Source organism: Orycteropus afer, unplaced genomic scaffold (assembly GCF_000298275.1).
Source record: "Orycteropus afer afer isolate SDZICR_OR568_19922 unplaced genomic scaffold, OryAfe1.0 scaffold00083, whole genome shotgun sequence".
Classification (NCBI taxonomy): Eukaryota; Metazoa; Chordata; class Mammalia; order Tubulidentata; family Orycteropodidae; genus Orycteropus; species Orycteropus afer.
This window is the reverse complement of record NW_006921670.1, coordinates 5,663,796-5,683,073: the sequence shown is the minus strand read 5'-3', so window position 1 is coordinate 5,683,073 and position 19,278 is coordinate 5,663,796. Positions and strand designations below refer to the sequence as shown.

Genomic DNA, 19,278 nt, shown 5'->3' with positions numbered 1-19,278 from the left:
TTTTTGTTGTGATTTGGGTGAAAGTTTACAGAGCAAATTCATTTTCTATACAGTAGTTAACACACACTTTGTCTCACAACAGTGACTGTAATTTCCCATAGTGCAATAGCTCACCCCTTACTTCCTCCCCATAATCACCTCCTCCCTGTGTCCTTCCCTCCCATGCACTCCTTCCCACCAAGCTGTCTCCCTGTACATACACAGCCCTTCTGTTCTCTCATGACTGATCTCTCCAAGAAGTATATCTACTTAATGTAAATGTTCAGCTCATATGCCTGTCTTTTGTTTGGTTGGAAGACACAGGAGTGGGTTCAATTCCAGATCTGAAGAGCAGCTAGGGGCCACAGGCTCAGGGGTTTCACCAGGTTCTATCAGAGCAGCAAACCTGGTCCCTTTTATTCATGATTTTGAGTTTTGTTCCACATTGTTCTCCCACTCTATCCAGGATCTCCTACACAGATTCCCCTTCAGAATGGTTGACAGTGGTTGATGGGCACCATCTAGCTCTTCTGGTCTCATAGTCATATAGGCTGAGGATCGTATGGTATACCAGTCCCCTGGACTAATTGTTTCCATGCGTCTTTGGTTTTCTTCATTCTTCTTTACTCTGGACAAGAGAAACCCATTGTTGCACCTAGATGACTGTTTGCAAGCTTTTAAGATCCCAGTCACCACTGGCCAAAGTAGGATATGGAACAATGCTTTTGTGTAGTATATTGTGCCAATTGAACTTGATGTCCCCTGCCACCATGGTCCTGAGCCCACAGGTCCAACTACTCACTCCCTCCAGGTAGCTGACTGTGGCCAAACAGTGACTACAACCTTGTCCCTTGTCAGCTCTACTATATATCTGAGAATTCTTACAGAACACACAAATACTCTTGTAGAAACATTGTCTTCCAGCCCTGTACATGGTCATGGGCACATTCCCCCTTGCATAGACATACCTAATTGTTCATCCTGTCCACCCATCTATCCACCCGTATATCAAAGCAAACCCAGAACTTAAACTAGAGCTGGGAGTGGTGACAAGGTAAACTTTAAAGTACACAGCAGATGAGGTACTGTGCTGACATCTAGTAGCAAAGTGATGAAACTGAATCTGAGACTCTCACAAGGGATAAAATAGTCCCAGGTCATTAAGACCCTGGTGGCTCCTCACAAAAACACACAAAAACAACCTTTGGAAGAAATTTCCCCAAATTTAGGCCTGTATATTTAAAAAAAAAAAAAAAAATAGCATCAAGCAAACATGAGCCCTTAACTAAGGGTTGCCAAACACACAAGGAGGTAAATCACCATGAGTGAGAGTCATTAGGAACAACAGATACCAAATTAAAATCTTCTGAGGACTTCAGATAATGGAAATACCAGCTACAGAATAGCTGTGTATGAAATGTTAAAGGGATAAAGAATGAAATCACAACACTGAGCAAGCAATAAGAGATAATCCAGAAAAACTATGTGAACCTGAAAGGAGCCAAATGGAAATGAAATAATGAAAAACAAACACTCAGTGGATGGTTTACATAGAACACTGGACAACTGAAGAAAAAATTAGTTTCCTGGAAGACAGATCTACCAAAATCACCTAGACTGTGACAAAGAGAGTCAAGATAAAATTAAACATGAAAGAGAAGTTAGCTTATGGAGGACAAAATGAGAAGGTCTAACATACCTCTAATTGAAACCCTTGATGGCGTGAATAGAGTGCATGCAGGAGAGGTGATAGACTGGATGAAAGAGCTGAACTCACAGATTTAGAAAGTATTATAGTCAAGGCAAACAAAAATAACCTTGTGCTTGGACATATCATAATGAAATTTGGGAATACAAGAGAGAGAGACAGACAGACAGAGATCTTAAAAGGAGACAGAGAAAAAAGATCTACAAAGAACAATAATTATTATTTTTTTAAATCAGCAACACTTAAAGTCAGAAAACAGGAATAATGTATTCCAATTGATGAGTGAAAACCATCTTTCAAGAATGAGAACAAAATAGGTATTTGCAGCTGAATAAAAATGGACGGACTTTTATTAGCAACAGACCTTATCTAAAGGATGCTCTTAATGTAGAAGGAAGGTGATTCCACCGTAAGTGGCAAGAAGGAATAGTCAACATGCAGGCAAATCTACACAATCAGAAGTGTTCTGCTCTGACCTATTCCTGGGAGTAGGATGTAGGTCACTTAGAAGCAGAAAACAGAGGGGACCTGATCCCTTCTTACTATATTTCTGCAGAATGCGTAGAACCTAGTCCACATTAGAGCCCTTCCAATTGCCCCAATAATGCCCTGCATTTCTCAGGGCTTGTTGGTAACTTTGCCCACCGACTTCCCTGAAAAGAGTTCTTATAAGCTCTCAGATAACTGCAGCTGGACTATGAATTAGAAGTTCTGAACTTAATTTCTCTTGGGCCACTTCACCTCTTAGTGAAAATAGTGCTCTCTCCCTGTAAAGCTGGGTTTGTGCTTATTCTTGTTTTTCTAGATTTAACAAAGTATTATTTAGGAACAGATACATTAGTGGTAAAACTATAAAGTAAAAGAATGATTAAAACAAAAGTTTAGACATTAGTTCTCTCTGCAGGGTTGGAAGGAGGATGTGACTGGAATTGCCCATAGGACCTCCATGATAACTATAATGTTCTTCTTATCCTCGATGGTAGACACATGGGTGTTCATTATCACTTTTAAACTGTACATTACTGTAATTGCTCTTAGGTATGATACATTTCACAACTTAACAGAAAAAGCTTATGGCATATAGTGAACGTAAGAAATCTATCCTTAACTACTTAGAAGAAAAAATGAGAATCAATGAATTAAGCATCCAATTTAAGATATTAGATAAAGAACAGAACAAACACAAAGATGAGAAGGATAAAAATAATAAAGACAAGAGCACAAAACGAAGAAACAGAAAACAGCAATAGAACAGAAAGAACTGCTGCTGGTGTTGTTAGGGGCCATCAAGGTGGTTCTGACTCACAGTCACCTCACCTGCGACAGAACCAATCACTGCTCAGTGCGGCACCACCTTCATCCATTGCTGCGCCTGAGCCCATTACTGGAGCCGCTGTGTCGATCTTTCTCATTAAGGCCCTTCCCCTTTGTCACTGACCTTTTACTTTACCAAGCACGATAGCCTCCTTCAGGGAATGATCCCTCCTGATAATATGACCAAAGTATGAAGGATTAAGTCGCACCATCTTTGCTTTTAAAGAGCACTCAACTGTACTTCTTCCAAGACAGACTCATTCATTCTTCTGGTAGTCCACGACTCTTCGATAACACTACAATTCAAATGCGTCAATTCTTCAGTCTTCCTTATTCATTTTCCAGCTTTCACATGCAAATGAGGCTACTGAAAATACCATGGTTATGTCAGGCACCCTTTAGTCTTCAAAGTGATACCTTTGCTCTTTAACACTTTAAAGAGGTCTTTTGCAGATGTGCCCAGTGCAATAAGTCATCTGATTTCTTGACTGCTTCTTCCAGGAGCAATGACTGTGGATCCAAGTAAAATGACATTTCTGACAACTTCAGTCTTTTCTCCATATATCATAATGCTGCTTATTGGTCTTGTGAGGATTTTTGTTTTTATGTTCAGGTATAATCCAAACTGAAGACAGCAGTCTCTGATCTTCATCAGTAAGTGCTTCAAGTCCTGTTCACTTTCAGCAGGCAAGGTTGTATCATCTACTATCAAAGGTTGTTAATGAGTTTCCTCCAATCCTGATTCCACATTTTTCATAGTCCAGCTTCTCAGATTATTTGCTCAGCATGCAGACTGAGTTAAGTATGGTTATAAGGACACAACACTGATGTACACCTTTTCTGATTTTACACCATGCAATATCCCCTTGTTCTGTTCAACAGACAGCCTCCTGGTCTATGTACAGGTTCCTCATGCACACAATTAAGTGTTCTGAGATTCCCATTTTTCTAATGTTACCCATAATGTGTTATGATCCACAGTCAAATGACTTTATGTAGTTAATAAAACACATACAAAACATCTTCCTCATTATTTTCCAAGATTCATTTGACATCAGCAATGATAGCCGTCATTGCATGTCCTCTTCTAAATTCGGTTTGAATTTCTGGCAGTCCCCTGTTGATGTACTGCTGCAACTGGTTTTGAATTATTTTTAACAAAATTTTACTTGCATGTGATATCAATGATACTGTTTGATAATTTCTACACTCTGTTGCATCACCTTTCTTTGGAAATAGGCACAAATATGGGTATCTTCCAGTTGGTTGGTCAGTTAGCTGTATTCCAAATTTTTTGGCTGAAACAAATAAGTGCTTCCAGCATTGCATCTGTTTGTTGAAACATCTTGCCTTAGGCTGAGTTCTCTGTTTTGGCTCTCTTGTGCTGCTCTAAGAGAAAATATCACAAATGTATGGCTTTAACAAATAGGAATTTATTCTCTTACAGTTAGGAGGCTGAAAGTTTGAATTCAAAGTGCCAGTTCTAGAGGTGGGTGAAAGTCCCTTGACCTTGGGCTTCAGCTCTGTCTCTTACTCCTAGCCCACTGAAGCTTAAAGCATCTCTTAACTTAGTTGCTAGCTGATGAGGCTGACAAACCAAAGGTCGACAAGTAAAATGGTATAGTCCCAAGATTATCAAACAACACAGCAGGGCACTGGTTCAAGTCCAGGAATAATCCTAAGATCAGCAGACAACATGGCTGGCTGAATGAAGAAGACTCAGCTACATGCAGGGGCCAAGCGTGTCAAAAACCTCAGATGCCTTTCTCAAAACTTCTCCTTATATACTAGAAGCAGACCACATCCCTAAGGCAGGTACTCAGCTGCTGTAGTAGAGTCCACCAGGGAGCTGATTACCAATCTCATCATGGTGAATAAAACATCCAGCTCCCCAGCCACTCAAAAGCAGGCCCAGGCAAGTTGACAAATAATCTTAACTACCACATCCTCTAAAGAGAAAAACCAGTGTAGCATATATATGAATTTCATCCTCATTCACCTTCATTCAATAATTTGAAAATGTTACTTTTGATTTAATTTGTATCATACACACATACACACGCACACGCACAGGCACAGGCACTTACACGGGAGCTCTGGTGGCATAGTGCTTAAGGCATCGACTGCTGACCAGAAGGCTGGTGGTTCATACCCACCAGCCACTCCTCAGAAGGAAGGTTGGGCAATCTACTTCCATAGTGATACCGCCTCAGAAACCCAAGGAGAGGGGGTCACTATGAGTCGGATTCGACTCCACGGCAGTGTGTTCGTTTTTGCGTTTTATATATATACATGTTGTTATGTAACGTTGAGTCAGACTTGACTCATAACAACCCCTCCTTGGGTTTCCGAGGCAGTATCACTATGGAAGTAGATTGCCCAACCTGCCTTCCAAGGAGTGGCTGGTGGGTTTGAATTGCCAGCCTTCTGGTTAGCAGTCAAGTGCCTTAGGCACTACGCCACCAGATATACACATATGGGGGAGGGCAGGGAGAGACTATTAGGGAAAGAAAGTTAGGGAGAAAGATATTTATCTAAAGGAAATGGCCCACACAGTTGGAGAGGATGGCAAGTCCCAAGTCTGTGGGTCATACATTAAGTTGGAGGCTTCTCCTGACTCACGCAGCAGAAAGTACTGATGTACCCCAAATTGGCAGGCAATACAGCACGCTGCCGGCTTCAGAGACTGACAACTCCAAGATCAGCAGGGAAAATGGCAGGCTGTTGATTCATGGGCTGCAAAGGCAACAACCTCAAAACCAGCAGGCAGTACGGTGGGCCATTGGTTCAAGTACAAGTGGTGAGGAGCCAGATGCAGGATCCCAAGCAAAAAGCCAGAGACTTCTGCCTCATAGGAATAAGCATTGGGCTATTGATGTTGTTCTGGACGCTTTTTCGCCTTGTGAAGTTAGAGGAGGTCAGATGTCGCCCTGATGACCTTTTAGATCATTTTAGCTCACTAATCTAGGATATCAATCTTTATGTGTTTCATTTCACCTTTGATGACTCCTGATTTTCGCAGATTCCTACTTTGTACGTTTCACATTTTGATTAGTAATGGATGTTTCCAGCTGTTTCTTCTCATTTCGAGTTGTGCCCCATCAGCAAATGAAGAGCCCAGAAGTTTTACTCCATCCACATCATTTAGGTTGATTCCACTGTGCGGAGGCAGCTCTTCCCCAGTCATAGTCAGAGTGCCTTCCAACCTCAGGGACTCACCTTCTGGCATGATAGCAATGTTTCACTGCTATGCATAACGTTTCCACTGGCCAACTTTGTCAGAAGTGGACTGCCAGGTCCCTCTTCCCAGTCTTAGTCTGGAAGCTTGGCTGAAACCTGTCCACCATGGGTGACCCTGTAGGTATTTGAAATACTGGTGGCATAGCTTCCAGCATCACTGCAACACACAAGCCACCCCAGTGTGACAAACTGACAGATGAGTGGTTGAGGAAGGGTAAATGATGCCAAACGCTGGCTTTAAAAGACTAGTAAAAATCAACAAACATCTAGTGAGATTTTCTTTTAAACCAATAATGTTTTGGAAATATAATTCATATACAGTAAAATGCACAAATCTTAACGCACAGGCAGTCCCCAGGTTACAATGTGTTCCTAACTATGTCTTTAAGAATTTGTATGTCAGTCAGAACAGATGCTTACTTTAGTGCAAGAAAAGGCTCAAAGCCTTTTTCAATGATTCAAAAGCTGCATGTGTAGTAAGTGAAGGTGACTGTGATGAATTTGTTGTGAGTATAGGGTCAATTCAGTTGTTTCAAAATGAGGGCAAATTCACATACTATTAAAGGAGGGCTTCAAAGATGGCTTTCAATGTGTATGGCTCTCCACAGCCCTGTCAATAATCCAATCTCATACATCAGGCTTCAATTCCTGCTACTGTGATGAATCACTCAAATTGTACAGTTTGAGTTTGTTCCCATTTTGCTTTGTTGGCCACGACAGAAGCAGGTGAAGCCCTGCATTACAGGGCAAGTAGGAGTCGTCCATTAAGCTGCCCGTATGTAGAGTTCAATCAGTTTAGTCAAATGTATATACCCAGGTAACCACACCCTCATGCCCCTTCCTAGTCAACCCCCACCAGACCCAACCACAGATCTCATTCCTTCTACCATAGATTACTTTTGCCTATTTTAGAATTTTATATAAATAGAATGACATACTGTCTTCCCAAATCCTTAGAGAAGTAGTGTTACAAAATGAAACGAACAGAAGCCATAGAGTAAAGTACATGGCTCTGCATTATGAATAAGTACCTTAATTTTTTAAGGTTAATTTTCTTTATCTATTACCAGGCATGCCAATAATTGCTCTGATCCCCCAGTGCTAATGCGAGGATCAAATGAGATAAGGTCTGTAAAAGGATTTTATAAGGTCTTTATAAATGGCAGTTAATTTGTGAGAGCTGGAGAACAGGGCAGCAGGAAGCTGGTGAGTTTTCTACTCAAGCATGTGGACCTTGTGGAAGGAGTATGGGAGAGAAAGGGCATTGCGTGTACCTTGATGAGTTGATTATTATTCACATAGTGCAGAGTGTTTGACCGATTTCCACCAGCAACCACAGGTGGGTAGGCTAAGATGTCTGCGCCACGAGTCCGGCATTCAAATTCAAACTGAAAAACAACAGCAAGATATGACAACGGAAAGGATTTCTGTAGTGGTGCCCAGCTGGCTGTCTTCAACAGTCACGCCACAGCACTATTCCTCATGCTCGGCCAAACTTTCTATGTTGTACCTTCAGTCCATTTCTCTTCTCACCCACATGCTATCATCTACGCTAAATATACTCCGTACTCTTTTTCTCTCACCAGTCTTATTCCTCAACCCTATTACTAAGCCTCTTCTCTTCCGAGTGCTCTATAAATTTCTTATGATTGTTAAGGACCACAAGAGGACACCAAGACCTGGTTTCAGGGCCGAGTACCGAGATGCAATCATGAAAGGTTATTGTTCATTTCTTATTTAGATAAACATGGGGTGGATATAATTTGCATTTTTTAATAATAGCTCTAAATTACTGTTATTTTCTGCAAACGGCACACCCATGTAAGTAACATCCACATGCATGTAATGTGTAAAAATTATGAAATTATGTTTAAAAGTTCTGGCATGGGCACCCATGCATACACTGTGCATATCTCATGACATTTCCAGAACTGAATTTTAGCCTCATTCACCTTCACTCAACAGTTTGAAAATGTTTCTTTTGATTTAATTTGTATAATTAAGGTATAAACCACGGTCAAGGAATCATGGATCGAGTTTAGTAGTACCCTACTAATCAGAAAATAAACAGCTGAAACTGTGCATCTGCTCTGGGGCAGTTTGTGGCCAGGCCTGAAAGCAGTGGAGTTGCTTGCAGCTGCTCTGCACCCAGATATGTCACCCTGGGAACGGGGGGAGGGCTGGGCAGAAGGCTCTATGCAGGGATGCCACAGCCCAAGTCCACACTGGTCCTGCGGCGGGCAGCGACTGTTGCTCCCGTGTGTCTGGGTCTCATGGTGCTGGTCCTGTGTGAAGGTGAGCCTCAGGGGAGTGTGGGTGCAGATGTGCACTGTCCCAGATCTGCAAGTGAGGGATGTGGGACTCCTCTGCACCAGCAGCTCTTGCCCCACAGCGTCTGCACAGGCAGGAGATTCAAACAGCTTGAGTAGGTGGCTGGCCAGCTCGATGGCAAGGCAGAATGCACACAGCTGTAGTGCGCTGGTCTCGCCCACCTGGGCGGCCTCTGTGAGCTGGGGTGCGCAGACCTGAGCACCTCCTAGGCTGGGGCCGGCTGTCCTGGTGAAGGCTGCTTCTGGAAAGGAAAAATGATTTCTTTCTGCATTGGACAAAATCAGAGAAGGACTCCTACTGGGTGAGGGGCTGCTTTAGAAACCCGAGGACAGACTGGTGAGGGTTTGTTGCTGGGACCCAAACCTCTGTGTCCATGAGCACCAAGCCCAGGACTAAACGTTAAATCCAATGCACAGAAAAAAAACAGAAACTGAAGTAAGCAACTTTTTTTTTTTTTTTAATACTGCTATAGCACATTTATAAAAAAAAAATGTGTGTGTGTGGGTTTACATGATATGAAACACACATAATGCATTGTTATTTGGGTAAAATACGGTACTGATTTTAACCTTTCAAGTAGCTTTCAGCTTAAAAACTGTAAAAGGATGCCGGCAAATGGCAGAGCGCGAGGATGCTGCTAGAGGCTGACAAGTGTCTGGCATTGTCTCTGGAACTACCTCAGACTCTTCCCTAACATTAATCTAAACTGTATCATTCGTCTCATCTCACATTTGAGTCAGTCTTTCCTTCTTCATCTTCTACTTGGCAATTTTCTTCATTTAACTGTAATACTGCATACTAATAAACTACTAGTGCCTTTTAAGAACCAAATTTTCTCCACTGACATCTCAGCCACTTCCACGAAAGCCAACCAGATATCATCTGCAAGTCAATGAAATTATATTTGACAGTCCCTGCCACAAGACCTTTCCAACTATCTAGCTCACCTTGGCATAAAGAAAGGCTTCCTCCACAGGTGCTTTCCTGGTATACATGGTCTCTATGAAAGCCTGCAAAGAGAAAGGAGGGCACAGAGAACAGACTCATTTACAAGGCCACGTCATCAACCATTCAAGTACCTGAGACTCAACTGAAAAGTACCCTTCCCTTCAATTTTGTTGATCCGACTTAGTGGGTATAATAACTAAGATTTCTGAAGGGGGAAAAAAAAAACCTTGCTTTTGAGAATATGTGATGACAGATTTAGTGGAAGAATAACCAACTTTCCCACTCGGAATATACACTGAATGCCAGAACAAGATATATGGAGAAACATGCATCATGACGTAGCGTACTTCTCAGGGCCTTGGAATGTTTGGTCTACGGTAGGGCTTCTCTACCTCAGCACTACTTTCATTTTAGGTCAGATAATTTTATGTAGTGGGTGGCTGTTATGTGCAATGTAGAATGCCGGTTGTTGTTGTTTTTAGGTGCCACTGAGTGGTTTCCGACTTATAGCGACCCTATGCACAGCAGAACGAAACACTGCCCGAGACCACACCAGCTTCATGATCCCTGCTATACTTGAGCCCATCATCACAGCCAATGTGTCAGTCCATCTCGTTGAAGGCCTTCCCCTCTTTCGTCGACCCTCCACCCTACCAAGCATGGCATCCTTCTCCAGGGAATGGTCCCTTTTGACAACATGACCAAAGCAGGTGAGATGAAGTCTGGCCATTCTTACTTCCAAGGAGCATTTTGGGTGCACAACCTCCAGGACAGATCAGTTAGTTTTTTTTAGCAGTCCATGGTACTTTCAGCATTCTTTGCCAGCACCACAACTCAAATGCATCAACTATTCTTTGGTCTTCCTTATTCATTGTCCAGCTCTCACATGCATATGAGGCGACTGGAAATATCATGGCTTGTGTCAGGCACACCTTAGTCCTCAAGGAGACATCCTTGCTCCTCAGCACTTGAAACAGTTCCTTCACGATTGACCTTCCCAGTGCTACACGTTGTCTAATGTCCTGACTGCTGCTTCCACTGGCATCGATTGTAGAACCAAGCAATGTGAATTCTTTGACAACTTCAATCTTCTCTCCATTTATTGTGATGCTGTCAGCCACAGGGATCCAAGTGGGAGAGAGAACCCAGGCATGCCCAAAGCAGCAGGGCGGGAGAGCAGGAGAAAGGGGATTAAAAACCAGACAGAGGAGCAGTCAGCCACAGGGATCCAGGTGAGGAGAGGGAACCCGGGCATGTGCAAAGCAGAAGGGTGGGAAAGTGGGAGAAAGGGGATTAAAAGGCCCAGGAACCTGGACAGAGGAGGAGTCAGCCACAGGGACCCAGGTAAGGGTGTTACGAGAGGTTTCCAACAGGAAGACAAACTTGTCTGTCGGTTTCTCCTACCGTGGTGAAATGTTGATGTGAGTTTTGAGGCTGAGTCACTGGTGTTTCAAACCTAGCGTGATGCACATGGTGCACAGGTATCAGCCCAGCTTACAGACTGAGACAGACTAGGAAAAAGGAAGAGGCCGTCCACTTCTCAAAGAACTGGCCAGAAAAAACCTTATGAATAGCAAAGAAACAATGTCTGATACATTACCGTGCAACTTTAGGAATAGTCCAGTTAGGTTAGAAGGCTCTCAAAATAGGACTGGGAAAGAACCTGCATCATCAGAGTAAACCCAGCCTTACTCATATGGACAAGGTAAAGCTTTCGAGACCTCCATATGCTGATGTGGCACCACTCAAATTGAGGAGAAACAGCTGCAGACATCCGTTAATCATCGGAACATGGAATGTACAAAGTATGAATCTAGGAAAATTGGAAGTTGTCAAAAATGAAATGGAAATATAAAGATTGATATACTCAGCATTAGTGAGCTGAAATGGACTGGTTTTGGCCATTTTGAATCAGACAACCATGTGATCTACTATGCTGGGAATGACAGTTTAAAGAGGAATGGCGTGGCATTCATCATCACAAACGATGTTTCAAGATCTGTCCTGAAGAGCAATGCTGTCAGTGACAGGATAATATCCATGCGCCTACAAGGAAGACCTGTTAATACAACTATTATTCAAATTTATGCACCAACCACCAAAGCCAAAGATGAGGAAACTGAAGAATTTTATCAACTTCTGCAGTCTGAAATTGACCAAACATGCAATCAAGATGTGTTAATTATCACTGGTGACTGGAATGCAAAAGTTGGAAACAAAGAAGAATCACCGGTAGTTGGAAAATTTGGCCTTGGTGACAGAAATAATGCTGGAACTCGTATGGTAGAATTTTGCAAGACCAATGACTTATTCATTGCAAACACCTTTTTTCAACAACACAAACGGTAGCTCTACACATGGACTTCACCAGATGGAACACACAGGAATCAGATTGACTACATCTGTGGCAAGAGGCGGTGGAAAAGCTCAATATCTTCAGCCAAAACCAGGCCAGGAGCTGATTGTGGAACAGACCATCAACTGCTCATATGCAAATTCAACTTGAAGTTAAAGACAATTAAAACAAGTCCAAGAGAGCCAAAATATGATCTTGAATATATCCCTCCTGAATTTAGAGATCATCTAAAGAACAGATTTGATGCACTGAACATCAATGACTGAAAACCAGAAGAATTGTGGGAGGATATCAAGAACATTATCCATGAAGAAAGCAAGAGATAATTAAAAAAGATGAGAAGACCAAAACTGGTAACAGAATAGACTCTGAAACTTGCCCTTGAGTGGAGAGTAGCTAAAGCCAATGGAAGAAATGACAAGATAAAAGAGCTGAACAGAAGATTTCAAAGAGCAGCTCAAGCAGACAAAACCAATTACTATAATGAAATGTGCAAAGACCTGGAGTTTGAGAACCAAAAGGGAAGAACATGCTTGGCACTTCTCAAGCTGAAAGAACTGAAGAAAAAATTTAAGCCTTGAGTTGTAATATTGAGAGATTCTATGGGCAAAATATTGAATGATGCAGGAAACATCACGAGTAGATGGCAGGAATACACAGAGTCACTATACCAAAAAGAACTGGTCGATCTTCATCCATTTCAGGAAGTGGCATATGATCTGGAACAAATGGTACTGAAGGAGGAAGTTGAAGCTGCAATGAGAGAATTGGTGAAGAGCAAGGCTCCAGAAATTGACGGAATACCCATTGAGATATTTCAACAAACGGATGCCCCATTGGAGGCACTCACTCGGTTATGCCAAGAGATTTGGAAGACACTACCTGGCCAACTGACTGGAAGAGATCCATATTTGTACCCATTCCAAAGAAAGGGGATCCCACAGAATGTAGAAATTATAGAACAATATCATTAATATTGCATGCAAGTAAGATCTTACTGAAGATAATTCAAAAACGGTTGCAGCAGTATATTGACAGAGAACTTCCAGAGGTGCAAGCTGGATTCAGAAGAGGATGTGGAACAAGGGTTATCATAGCTGCTGTCAGATGGATCTTGGCTTAAGGCAAAGAATACCAGAAAGATGTTTACTTGTGTTTTATTGACTATGCAAAGGCATTTGATTGTGTGGATCATGACAAATTATGGATAACATTGAGAAATATGGGAATTCCCAAACACCTGATTGTACTCATGAGGAACCTATACCTTGACAGGAGGCTTTTGTTTGAACGGAACAAGGGGTCACTGCATTAGAGTCAAGAAGGGAGAGCGTCATGGTTGTATCCTTTCCCCACACTTATTCAATCTATATGGTGAGCAAATAATCTGAGAAGCTGGACTGTATGAAGAAAAACGTGGCATCAGGATTGGAGGAAGTATCATTAAGAAACTGAGATATGCAGACGATACAACTTTGCTTGATGAAAGTGAGGATAACTTGAGGCACTTATTGATGAAGGATGAAGAATACAGTCTGCAGTATGGATTAAGTCTCAATATAAAGAAAATAAAAATCCTCACAAGTGTTCCAATGCCAGTAGCATTCCTCAATTTGACAACAACAAAAAAACCAAATTTACTGCATCAAATCAATTTTCGCTCACAGTGATCCTACAGGACTTGGAAACCCTATATGTATGTATATAAGCCAATTAGAATTCTTTTTGTAATAGTAAAGTAGTGAATTATGTTCATTAAAAAAGAAAAAAAAAGAGGTTTCCAAGGCTGTAAATCTTTTTGGGAGCAGACTGCCTTATCTTTCTCACACAGAGTGGCTGGTAGGTTAAAATTGCTGACCTTTTGGTTAGCAGCCCAATACTTTAACCACAGTGTCACCAGAGCTCTTAGTTTGAAATCCAGATGTTGCCAAATGTCCTCCACGGGACAAAATCATCCTGAGAACCACCAGCCTATGTATCATCTGTTGCCAGCAAGTCGATTCTGAACTTGCAGGACAGAGAAGAACTGCCCCATAGGGTTTCCAAGGCTGTAAATGGTTACGGAAGCTGACTGCCACCTCTTTATCCCACTGAGCGGTTGGTGGGTTCAAACCACCAACCTTCTGGTTAGCAGCTGAGTGCTTAGCCACTGTGCCACCAGGGTTCCTTGGCCTATATATACCGTAAGTAATTCTCTGGAACAGCCACACCATATGTGTGTTAGATTCATTTCTATTTCTATTTTTACCAGCAAATTATGTTGTCAGGTGCCGTCAGGTTCACAGCCACCTCGTGTCTAACAGAACTAAATGGTGCCTGGTCCTACGCCACTCTCCCAGTAGTGGGGACGTCTGAGCACACTGTTGGAGTCACTATGCAAACCACCTCACTGAGGGGCTTCTTCTTCTTCTTCTTTTTTTTTTTTTAAAATAAACATATAATTCACTACTTTACTATTACAAAAAGAATTCTGATTGGCTTATATACATACATAAAATATGACAAGACAGCGTAATTAACGGTAGAGTTAAAGAAAAGCAAGGCTGGAGGTGAAAGGAGCACAAAATAAGGTAAGGAACAGCATAATGACCCTCATGCCCATGAATGAACTGCAAATTCAGCTGAGTTTTCTAGTAGCCAATGTTAAAAGAGAAATTGTGCCAATTTCCAGTGTCTGTGGGATGAAAACAATCACTTGCACAGAAGTACAACCAATTGGTAGTAAGAGGATTTTCTCTCAAGCTGTTACAACTATGATCTGAGAGTGGATGTGACACTCATGGGACTCTTTTGAGTAACATTTCTCACTGAAAGGTGATGTCATCACCATCAAGCCCAACAGAGTAAAGACTAGGGTAGCGGGGGTGACATTAGTGTCCTTGCTTCCTCTCTCTATCCTAACCTTCCCATACACGTTTCCTCCTTAGCAAGCCTGTCCCGACCACTCTGTTTAAATGAGCACCTTCCTTCACAGGTGCTCCCTCTCCACTGTTTTGTTTTCTTCACAGCAGTGAATTCCAGATGACAATACATTATGTTTATTTGTTCACTGTCTCTTCCCATCTAGAATGTAGACAAATGAGGAAGGGACACAGGGAGAATGTGTATCACCCCTGTGTCCTCAGAATCTAGAACAGGATTGGACATAGTAGGTACTCAAAAGTATATGCAGTTAAAATAAATAAGGGGTATTAACTGTACCTGCAAACCAAAAATAATGTTGATAACTAGTTAGCATTACGTTTTTAGCATAAAGCTAGAAAAAAGAGTGGGGGGAAGAAGGGAGATGTGGCAGCTCTGGCGAGACTCATTTGTTCAAAAGACGGATCTGTCTTTTGATTTATTTCCTTTTGAACCCTTAGTGAATGTCACACAGACTTTCTGAAGTCAGGGCCCTTCCGCACTGCTATGTAGACTACACTGGAGAGAAAAGTCCCTTTTGACCCCTAGGTGGTCAAATGCCTGGTCTCACATTCCATCTTTTGGTAATGAATGTTCCTTCTAAGAGTCCATTTCTTCACTGATGAAGAATGGCCCACAGCTCACAGCTATCACTATCAGGTGCTGGTGCTCTTTCTGTAAAGGTCAAGGGTTCATAACCCCAATTAACACCTGACCTTAACTATTACTTCACCAGGCACTATTTAAATACATGTACTTTGATTCTCAAAAATGTGAAATGGGGGTTCTTTGCATTTCACTCTACATCTCATAATTAGAATACGTCAGGAATGGGTGCTGAACAGTTTATGGAAGGGAACAGTGTCATAAAGGGCTGTGTATGTTTGATGGGAGAGTTGGGAGATCGTGCCATTTGGGTCTATGCAATTTGAGGAAAAGGGAAGCAGACACTTAAGGGCAGAAAGATGGACTATGGCCCATCTCCCAAGAGTGTGGTACGGCTAGAGTGATAAGTACAGGTAGAGGAGTGAGAAGAGACGAGGCTGGGAAAGTAGGCAGGGGCCAGATCCTGAAAGGTCTTGGATGAGCAAGTTTAAATGTAATCCTAAAAACAACAGGGAGCCACCAAAAACCTTTAAGTAGAGAGGGCTGGTCAGATTTATAAAGATCACTTTGTAAGGCACAGAGTTAGGCTTAGGCAATACCGGAAGCAAGAAGACAGTTAAGGGCTCCTAGATGCTCCACTGTGCTAGGCACTTTAGTTTCATTATTTCACTTCCGCTTGCCATAACACTATGAGATGGGTAATATTATCCTCATTTTATGTCTGCAGGAACTAGGGCCCCATGTAGTTTAATGTGGCAAAATGACACAGCTTGGCAGTGAAGCCCAGGTGTGTGTGTGTGTGTGTGTGTGTGTTCCACTATTCTGCCTCACAAAGAGAGGACTTGGTGACTAGTGAGATGGAGGGGCTGGGGAGAAGCAACTGCCAAGGATAACTCACATTATCCCCTAAGTTCATTGGGTATATGTTCTATCATTAACCATAAAAAAAATATATTGGAGAAAGGTCAGTTTTGGTGGTGGGAAGAGCCTAAATTTAGGTAACTAAGGGAAACACAGGTAGAGATGTCTAGGAGGTAGGGTACACACATACAATCACAAAGAGATACGACCTGGACTTGTTCTTTGGCCCACATATTCTACCAATTCTGTTTATAATTTACTTAGCTCTAATGGCAATAGTGCCGCCTAAGGCATCTGATTGCTAACCAAAGGCTGGTGGTTCAAACCCACCAGCCACTCCTTGGAAGGAAGATTGGGGCAATCTACTTCTGTAGAGATACCACCTCAGAAACCCAAGGAAGGGTCGTTATGAGTTGGAACCAACTTGACAGCATGAGTTTGGTTTTTTTTTTTTTTTTAAATGGTAATAGCATGTGCTCCTTACTTATTTTAAACCAAATCAAAGTGTAACAAAGTCCAACTGATCAGCATCATTCTAGCATAAATTATACTTGGCTTGTCCACCAAAAGAAGAACTTTGGTTTAGGCTGAGCAACACAAATATAGTATAATTACTCTTAAGGAAATGATTTTGGAGAGTGTCTTCATCCCTAGGGCTGCCATAACAGATATACCACAAATGGATGGCTTAACAAACAAGAATTTGTCTTCTTACAGTTTTGTTGTTGTTGTTGTTTGCCGTCGAGTCGGCCCCGACTCATAGCGACCCCTCCTTGGGTTTCCGAGGCAGTATCACTACGGAAGTAGGATTGCCCAACCTTCCTTCCGAGGATGCTAGAAATCCAAATTCAGAGTGCTGGCTATGGGCACCAGGTGAAAGCTCCTTGATACTTGCTTCTTATTCCAGGCCCATCAGAGCCTCAGGCTTCTCCTAACTCATACAGCTGCTGGCTGCTAAGGCTGACGAACCCAAGGTCAGCAAGCAGAATGGCATGATCCCAAGGTCAACAGGCAACATGGCAGACCCCTGGTTCAAGTCCAGGAACAATCCCAAGATTGGCAGGCAACACGGCAGGCCACGGAGATGAAGAGCTGGGCAAATGCAGGACCCAGATGTACCAAAAGCTTAAAATCTTTCCAAAGCTGCTCCTTATAGACTGGAAGCAGGCCACACTGAAAAGGCAGCTCCTTTTCCATTGATTAAAATCTCACAGCAGATTCCACCATGGAGGTGATTATAATCTCATGATGGGGAATAACCATATCCAGCTGCCACATCACTCAGAACCATGTCCCAGCCAAGCTGACACACAACTACCATCGACAGATATAAAAAATATGATTAGCAGCTGGAGTTCACTAAGAGAAAGAAGGCTAAAACCCATGTCCATATACGATGTTAACAATGGGCTAGTCTATAAAGGGAATCCCATAGACTTAATACTTCTGATCTTAGCAGTAGGACCTCATGATACCAAGTACAGACAAATGCAAGAAGTGTGAATCAAAATCCCATGGATTCTCTACCTTATCCAAACACATCTGATTATCAGACTGATGTCAATCCAGAGGGAGCCTTTGACATTGCTTCACAGATCTGTTCTTAGCTTACACTCTTCCTTCATTGTAAGAGTCAATGAGCTTAAAGAAGACAGAGGTATGCTTACTGTGTGTATTTAACACAAAATTTAGATGGATGGTTAATGCTCTGCTTTACAGTATTAGAATTAAGAAAATCACGGACTGACTGAAATTATGGTCAAAATCAAAATAGATGCAAGAGGAAGAAAGACCAATGTCTTGCATCTCAGTTCATAGTAACAATTACATGAGAATGCAAAAAGAGAAGACTGGTTTTACATAAAATCAGGTGAGGAAGGCAAGGCTGGGTGAGCAGACTGCAACGTCAACAAGGAACCACATCATAACAGATCTACTGAAGAAAAGCTAAGGTAACCACTGCCTCTCTAGGACAGGGCTCCAAGGGAAAGCCAAGGTTCTACTTTGCTGAGTTGTCTGTGGCTAGAGCACACTTGGCTAATTCTGCACACAGAGGCGGCTAACCAAATGAGGGAAAACAGATCAGGAATAGTGGAGGAAAGGAGAATGTTTAATGCTGAAGAGACTTAAGGCAGAATACCGAAAAGCAGTCTCCTAATGTTCGTGTGCCATTATACTATACTGTGGGGGCTCTGGTGGCGCAGTGCCTAAAGCAAGTGACTGCTAACCAGAAGGCTGGTGGTTCAAACCCATCAGCCACCCCTCAGAAGAAAGACTGGGCAATCTACTTACGTAGAGATACTGCCTCTGAAACCCAAGGAGGGGTTGCTATGAGTCGGGATTTACTCGACGGCTTTGAGTTTGTTTTTTTGGTTTATACTATACTGTGAGGGTTAATTCCAGCAGCAATGAGACTGAGCTGTTTTGCTTAAGTTCTTCCCTTGCACTGATGCTGGCCAAGGTGTGAAGCACGTTGTTTAATAAGTGTTGTTTTGTAACCACTGCTCTGAGACGTTTTGGGAGAGCTTCTATGAGCTTGTCAGCATTTTCCATTGGTGACACTGAGATTGATGGTTTGTACTTGTCTTGGTGAGACTCCCCATAGGACTTTATTGAGGTTGGTTACATAGCAGGAATATGCCTACATGATCAAAACACAAAAAGGTCTAGCTGAGGTTTCGGGCTGCCTGGTTCCATGGTGTTCTGCCTATGCATCAAAGGTTAGTGATCCGTGAGAAAAGCAGCATCCTGCCCCTGGCCCTTCCCTAGGAAGGATAATAGGAGCTGGCACCTGGCCTCTCTGGACTCCTCTGTGTGAGAGAGCAGTTGGCTGTGATGTGAAGTCTTACCCTGCAGTGTAGTAAATTACTTAGTATGGCTTTGCTACCCATAAGTCATTGTAAACTCAGTGGTGGAATGAGCAACTGAGGAGCTCCTGATTGTAAATGTTATCCACCTGTGTTATTTCTGTTGGGCGTGGCACAACACAATGTTATGGGAGGCTCACTTTCAGGTGCTTAGAATTCTGTTATAA

At 42.4% G+C, this 19,278-nt stretch overlaps 1 protein-coding gene across 1 annotated transcript in view; it reads right to left on the bottom strand.

Moving 5' to 3' along the window:
* The window catches only part of XPNPEP3 (X-prolyl aminopeptidase 3), a 67,919-nt gene that overhangs the window by 27,837 nt on the left and 20,804 nt on the right, over nucleotides 1-19,278 (bottom strand). The window contains exons 4-5 of the mRNA XM_007941772.2: nucleotides 9,520-9,582; nucleotides 7,516-7,629 (exon numbers count right to left, since the gene is read on the bottom strand). Of these exons, the coding sequence (XP_007939963.2) occupies nucleotides 7,516-7,629; nucleotides 9,520-9,582 (177 nt within the window). The remainder of the gene's footprint in view (nucleotides 1-7,515; nucleotides 7,630-9,519; nucleotides 9,583-19,278) is intronic.